The sequence below is a fragment of the Chanodichthys erythropterus genome, chromosome 24, assembly GCF_024489055.1.
Source record: "Chanodichthys erythropterus isolate Z2021 chromosome 24, ASM2448905v1, whole genome shotgun sequence".
NCBI lineage: Eukaryota > Metazoa > Chordata > Actinopteri > Cypriniformes > Xenocyprididae > Chanodichthys > Chanodichthys erythropterus.
Window position 1 is genome coordinate 7,157,304 of NC_090244.1, and position 7,721 is coordinate 7,165,024.

At 37.7% G+C, this 7,721-nt stretch overlaps 1 protein-coding gene and 1 long non-coding RNA gene across 2 annotated transcripts; one reads left to right on the top strand and one right to left on the bottom strand.

Annotated features, from left to right (window-relative positions):
- The first annotated feature begins 888 nt into the window (after positions 1-888).
- LOC137015486 (uncharacterized) lies at positions 889-2,466 on the top strand. Its single transcript, XR_010893984.1, has 3 exons — positions 889-1,253; positions 1,560-1,675; positions 2,358-2,466. It is a non-coding gene; the product is annotated as an uncharacterized lncRNA (long non-coding RNA).
- A 724-nt stretch (positions 2,467-3,190) lies between these two features.
- On the bottom strand, positions 3,191-5,097 carry LOC137015522 (transcription factor Adf-1-like). Its single transcript, XM_067380532.1, has 3 exons — positions 4,660-5,097; positions 4,168-4,349; positions 3,191-3,984 (listed from the first exon to the last, which is right to left on the bottom strand). Exons 1-3 carry the CDS (start codon positions 4,808-4,810, stop codon positions 3,508-3,510), a joined length of 810 nt encoding a protein of 269 aa, XP_067236633.1. The 5' UTR covers positions 4,811-5,097; the 3' UTR covers positions 3,191-3,507.
- Between the last annotated feature and the right edge of the window lie 2,624 nt (positions 5,098-7,721).

A 7,721-nucleotide genomic window follows, 5' to 3' on the forward strand; every position in this document is an offset into this window, starting at 1 on the left:
AAGCCAAGCCAAGCCGAGGCGAGTCGAGTCCTGTTTTTGTTAAGTCTGTTTTTTCCCCCACGGGGTAGTTTTTGTTGTATTTTGTTTTATTTTTTATTATAAATAAAGCCCTTCTCTTCCCTGCATTTTTGAGTCCTCGCTCCTCCTTCAAATCCTGACATTTTGTGCACGTGAATTCTTGTCAGCGCTTTAGCGCTGGTCTATGACTGGAAAAATAATCGTTGCAAAAGAAACGATACATAGCATAGCTTACATGTTGCGTTAAACTGGCAGATTTTAGAATGTTGTAGGCAATTCTTTTGCAAGTAATTACAAGTTTAATCTTGTCTTGCCTGGATCTTTGGTGTAAACTCGTGAACGCCCCCCTTTTAAAAATCTTGCTTCCAACGCCCCCTGTTGTTCTCCGAACGCCCCCGTTGAGAAACACTAGCATAACCGATGTCCATCGCATATGCAGATTGGTATCTAAAAGTTACCAGTTACCCCCCTCAATATTTTAGATTTAAATCGAATAAAACACCAACAATGCCATAGATATCTCTGTCAGTTTGTACTTAGTAGGTCTACCGTCCTTAAAGGCCGGAACACACCAAGCCGACGGCGACGAACTAGTGGCGACGAAAGCAGACTGCGGGGTCGGCTGGCGTCGGCTGGCGTCGGCAGCGTCTGGGTCCAAAGTTGCCCTGACACACCAAGCCGACGTTCGACAGCCGACGGCCAAATAGCACGTCCGTTCTGCGCCTGCGTGAGATGAAATGCCTTTCCATGCCAGCAGGTGGCAGTAGTTTGTGTTCGTTGCTATGGTTCGTTGCTAGGGAGACCGGAAGAGCTACAGGGATACAAAACATAAACAAAGGTGCATGAAAAACCAGTTCTCGCTCATCACATACGGATTCGTGTTATTTCAAAAATGTCCGACACGTTGCAAATGGCACTGGCTTTGTCAGCCCTTGGTCTTTTGCTTGTGGAAGAGGAAAAGAAGAAGCGGATGAGAAAAATACGGAGAAAGCGCACTAAATGGGTGAAACCATGGATACTCCAGAGACAGGCCCAAGGTGCTTTCCCGAACCTGTGTCGAGAGCTCGAGTTACAGGAAACTTGTGGTTTTAAAAATTTCGCTCGGCTTTTTCCCACTCAATTTCACATGTTAAAAGAACTTATTAGTCCAATCATACAGAGAACAAACACGAACTACCGGGATTGTATCTCCGTGGGGGAACGTCTGATGATTACACTACGGTTCTTGGCAACAGGTAAGGTTATTCGTTGTTTGAACATTTCATTAAAACACCTTTTCAGTTGTGTTTATTTTGGTGTATTATGAAGCATTATAAAAGTGAAAAGAATTTTATTATTTTGTATCCAGTTGTAGCCTACTTTAAAAAGACACAATGTATAAAACATTATTATGGTTGTTTGTAGCACAATGTCTTTAATAACTGATAAAAAAAATATTTGCTTTAATGTAGTGTAGTACAAATGCATTAAAAGTGTTAGATTTGACTCTGTAAAAGGTGTGGAAAATTAATAGTGGAGTTATGTGTTTGTAATCTTTGCAGGAGAAAGCTTCAAGAGCCTTTCTTACCAATTCCGGGTGGGAATGTCCACAATTCAGCAATTTGTTCCTGAAACCTGTGCAGCAATCTACCAAGTCTTAAAAGAGAAATACCTAAAGGTATACATGTATCTGTTTAATGTTTTTTGTTTTAGCCCAAAAATGAGCAATTTTTTTGATCTCTCAGATATTGTTTTAGGAGGCCTCTGATGTAGAAATTAAAGATTTTTCAGTTTTTTTACATTTTAATAAGGGTAATTTTAGGGTCTTATATTGTAGTAGATAAACTGAAAGAATAGACAGGATGGTAGACCATGTGTCGAGGGCAGAGATCTAAGTATTATCCATCAAATTATAATTTCAATGCAAATAAAATTCCACTACTACATTCAAACAATACAGTCTGGCTGGCCTATTATGCTCTCTACTTATCATACTAAAAGAACACATTCATCCCCCCAGAGCACTTACAGGTTCATATTCAAGACCATTCATACCTGTCCCTGAACAATGCAACAGGCATCTCCCCCCAAAATCCAAAACATAAAGAGCCTAATGCTGACCTATAAACACTTCTTCAACCCAATAGCATTGTGAGGACGAACAATAGAACCCATTAACTATGTAAATGTGATCTTGAGAGAAAAAAACATTTGCAGGCATTTTTTTTTAAATTTTTGAAAGTGATGTTGTAATTCTGCAGAAGTGGGCTTTGCAGGGTTAATTCAAGAATGTCAAAATCACTGAGTTATTAATGGTCTGACGAGTTAAACTAATTTCTTTTAATTATATTGTTTTTTAGTGCCCAGACACAGTGGAAGAGTGGCAGCAAGTAGCCGTTGGATTCCAGAATCAGTGGCATTTCCCAAATTGCCTGGGTGCTCTGGATGGAAAGCACATTAACATTCGTCCCCCTCCAGGATCTGGATCTAAATTCTTCAACTACAAGCATACATTCTCAATAGTGCTTATGGCACTGGTAGACAGCAACTACAGATTTCTGTATGTTGATGTGGGCTGCAACGGGCGCATTTCAGATGGTGGAGTGTTTGGGGGATGCTCATTGCAGGATGCCTTGGAGAAAAGAACATCCAACATTCCTGCACCTGCACCACTTCCTGAATCAGACCAGCTGGCCCCTTACTGCATTGTGGCTGATGAGGCATTCCCCTTAAAGGAATACCTCATGAAGCCATACCCGAACCGCAAGCTGTCTGTAGAGCAACGCATATTCAATTACAGACTTTCGCGAGCTCGAAGGGTGGTTGAAAATGCATTTGGCATCCTGGCAAATCGTTTTCGCGTCCTACTAACCACCATTAATATTCAAAGCACTGCCAAAGTGGAGGACATTGTTTTGTCTTGCTGTGCTCTGCACAACTTTCTGCGCAAAGAGTGCTGTGAAGTGTACATGGCAGGAATCGACCAGGAAGAACAAGATCATGACACTGTCCCTGGAAGATGGAGAGAAGACCCTGGCCTACAGCAGGCCTCTCTGCCACGCACAACCAACAGTACAACACACGCCAAACAGCTCAGGGATAAACTGTGCCAGTACTTTAATTCGGACACCGGTGCAGTGCCCTTTCAGTGGGGCAAAATATAAGCATGTAGCAAACTTGTTTCTTTCCCCCTTGACCTTGGTTTATGTTTTATAACAATGGTGTGAATTTGCAAAATAAAGTTTATATTTTTACATCATTGTGTTTTGTGATTTTTTTTTTACATAAAGAACAGTGAAGTACCTTTTACACAAAGTCAGTGTTTTATTTTCAAATGTGCAAAAATAGCATTAAGGTAATTTACAGAAAAATATCAACAGTTGGTATTTAAAATAAATAAAATGTACAGAAATATAAACTTTGCATAAGTACTCTAATATAACGTACAACTAAGCGTGACATATTTACTAAATGCTACAATATCTGTTTACAATTTTGCTACATAAAAAATTACAAGTGTGTATACTGATTGGAAGATGCATCCAGTGCATGGTTGTGGCCCACTGAATATTTGAAAATGCAATTATCAACCTCATGCTGGAAATGTGGCAGTAGATGTGGTGGCAAATTCCGCATTCTGTGTTCAAGATTTTTGCAGTAAGCTGAGATGGCATCATTGGTGTTTTCCTGTGATGCCAACTTTTCCAGAGTTTTGCCGATGGTGCGCATCAAGTTTGTGGATTCCTCGCTGGAGGATTCGTCTTGCATCTTCCTGCGCTTCCCTGGAGGCTTTGGTTTTATGTTGGAGCTTTGCAAATGGTCCTTTCTCATGGCTGTGGACTCAGTTCCACAGATGGTGGATTCAGCCAAGGGTGTACTTGACCGTAGGTCAGCATCACTGAAGCTGGGGTCTTCATGGGTGCCAGTCCAGGTGTCACTGTTGGTACCATCTGAGGGTGAACAGGAATCACTATCAGCCGCAGGTTCCTTAAAAAACATAAGATACAAATGTGACAAGTTAATGTAATGGCTTGACTTAATATGCGGAGTTACTTGTGAATAGACTCTTTTAAAGAAGCACTTGCCATCTTACAAAAAGCAAAATGTTTATTTTATTCTGAAATTAAACAATAAATAAATAAATAAATATAAATATATTTGTTTATTTACCATGATCATTAGATTTGAAGTGCTCTCCTTCCTTTTTGTGTGAGGCTCTAGAAACTGCAGGCGGTTCAGGATCCATTGCTGCCTGCCAGTCTTCTGAGCTCCAGAACTTCCTGAGGGTCCTTGTTTCTTATAACGCATGTATTGGGTTCGCAATGAATCCCACCGCTTCTTGAGCTCTTTTTCTGAGGGACAAAGTAAAATTTTGTAAGCATTAAGTGTTATGGCTGCTTATTTTGTCACTTTAATGAGTATTTGTTATGCCAACAAATGTTACTTTTTGCTGTATTGTTAATTATATTATTAACAATTTGATTAACTTTAATATTATTATGAAATATGAGATGCTAGCACAGCACATATTAATTACTGTCTGTTTCCATAAACAAACTTAGTTTGGTACACACAAAACACTAAAATGGTTATATTAGTTTTACTATGGACTATTGAACAATTACAAACAAGCTTTCTCAATTGCCAAAAAGGAAATCTTACCTGATATGACGAGTTTATTTTCGATCTCACGCCACAGTTCAGCTTTCAGCACACGGTTGACATAACATTTTTCCGTAATGTCATACAAACCCGGCCTTTCCTGGATCATGTTGATCAATTCGTCTTCACTTGCCTCGTTCCAGATAGCCATGTCTTTCACGTACCTAAGGTAAACAATGTGTGTTCCCTCTTGACTTCGTCGTTTACTTGCTTCGTCACTTCCGTTTTTCTTTTCTCATGCACTGGTTCGCTAGCTGAACAGCCAATCAGAATGATCATATGGCCCGACGGCCCGACGAGGTCCAACGCCGATTCAACATTTCGAATCGGCCGAAACAAAGCCGACGAGGACCAACTTCAGCCGACGGTGCAGAACACACCGAGGAAACTTAGTCGGCCGACGAAGAAAAACTGCCCGACGGCCGACCGTCGGCTTGGTGTGTTCCGGCCTTAACACTTGCTCCGACAAGCGAGACTTGTTTTCCTCTTTTTAATTTAATGTAATTTTTGGCATAAAGCATATACTCTATCTTTGGATAGCTATATCCTATGACTGTAGTAAAACATACTCAGAGACTTACTTACTTCAAATTCTTGACAGGAAGGAACACGATGCAGGGATAAAGGTTGTAAGTTGTGAAAATTACATGATCTAGGACCTTTATATAGTGTGTGCCATTTTAAAGACTGTATTGTAAACTCAAATCAAATGTTCATGTCCAATAAATATTGTAGTTACATGGTCATTATTTCAAAATAAACCAACAAGAATTTCATCCACATATGTTTCTCTAGGTTGGTATAGGGAAAAAAGTGTGAATCCTGAATCCATACCATTAGTAGATTTCTTTTGTTTAGTAGATCTTCTCTTTTTCAACTGCAGCTTCATCAGTAGAACGACCCATCACAATGAGCTGTCTGTCAGTGCTTGATCTTTTAGGCTTTAGCAGCTTTGGGACAATGTAATTTGATCAGAAGGAGGAACCTTGTTGGCTTTTGCACATATGATATATTATCTTTCAGTCCCACCGACATTTAATGTTCTAGCAGAGTTTGAGAGTAAACAGTATTATCAGAGGCCTTGGTGGAGAGAAACTTTGTTTAGTCTCTTGCAAAATGGCATTTATTGCTGCTGTCATCTCAAACTAAACAAGGATGTGAGTTCTGAAGAAACGATACACTGTATCACGCACTAAACCTGAATTGACAATCTAAATGTGTACTTTGCTGTTATGAGTTTTGGGCTGGCAAGATCAATAATTTTACACAAACATTGAAAATTCATTCATTTATTCACCCTTATGTTCCAAACTAGTATCATTTTATTTTTTCTATGGTAATTAATCAACATTTTCTTTAAAGAGTTCTTTAAGATGGGGTTCTGTTCTCACATGCGTTTAGGAGAAGCTGATTTTGAGTATGAAGACACACAATTAAATAAAATATACACACACGGAGGTATGTATATGGGTCAATGATGTATAAGGACAGGCCAATTTTAAAATACAAAAAATAATAATATGAATTGTTCAAACATTAAGAATGTTGTGTACACATAAATTCATATTGAAATTTAAAATTAAATTGAATTTAAAAGTGATTTTAGTGTTGTTGTTTTTTTATCTAGCTGAATTGGCCATATCCTTAAAATTGTCATGTTGTGTGACCGTGATTTATCTTAAAATTAATTAATTTCATTAACATGCTTAAAAATATTTTTTATAAGTTCTCAGTAAAGTGTTTAGAAAACAAAGTATTTGCAGTTCTTTTGAGATTCTGTAAAGAATGACCTTATATTTTTGTTCTATAACTTCAGAATTGCCTTCTTAAATGAAGTTAACAGACTTATTTTTCTTGTCAATCACATAAAACTGATTAAAAAAAAAATTAAAATACCATTCACTTAAGCATACTGTATCAGTGATTCTTATTTCAGCCACAGCAATTAGATATTTTATTTTTAATTTAATACAGTAATTACTATTATTGGTCGCACCACATGATGTGTGGTCGCTCCAAATGACACAAAGACCATTACAAATTTATTTAAAGAGATCAATAAACAGTCAATTGAATATAAAAACACAAAAACTTCCAATCTAGGACATATATCTATCATGGAAATCACTCTGCAGTGGTCGCACCACATGATATTTGGTGGCACCACATGATATTTTCAAATTCAGTCAAAATTTACAGGCACAGAATTGGCCACCTGAACAAAACAAGCTAGCTTCCCACCAAAGGTCACTATGAAGTTTATAATAAAAGTATATATTTGCATGAATAACTTAATATTCATTGTTTTTTTTAGGTCATACCACATGATATCCAAATGTGGTAACAACATACCAGCCGTTAAAAAAGTAATTTTTTTCCAAATTTAAAACAGAGTTACAAACCTGCTTGCTGCTTCCTTCGGTCCTTCGCAAATTGGTATATGATGCAACTTCCTGTCTTTGAATGGATTTCAACATGAAAGTCCCAAAATAGTAGTTTTTTGATGGTCACACTCACACCACATGATATTTCATAAAACAGACATCATCGGACAACGTTTGTTTATATATTTGTTTGTTTATATATATATATATATATATATATATATATATATATATATATATATATATATATATATTAGGGCTGTCGCTAATGATTATTGTAGTTATTTAGTTTAGTTTATTTTGACGATTACATTACATTAATATTAACACTAAATCAGATGATTCCTTCCAATATTTCAGGGCACCAGCCAGGAATCTCACCTTGACAATAAAGAACAATCATGGAAGATTGTTGACTGAATTTGAATTTTATAAATTGAAAGAAGTTTAATGCCAAGTCTTTTGGGAAAAGATTTGCTTAGCTTATATTTACGTTTCACTTGGTCAGGTAACCAGCATCTTAAACTGGTATCCTTCCATTTACAGTGGGAGAGACCGGATTGCTTTCCAACAGTTGCAGAGCTGCACTGAGTGCTGAGGTCTTTATGTAATCCAGAGAACTGTAGGTCAGATGGTGGTCGGTCCGCAGGATCTTCTGTAGGTTGGAAGCAACTGAGT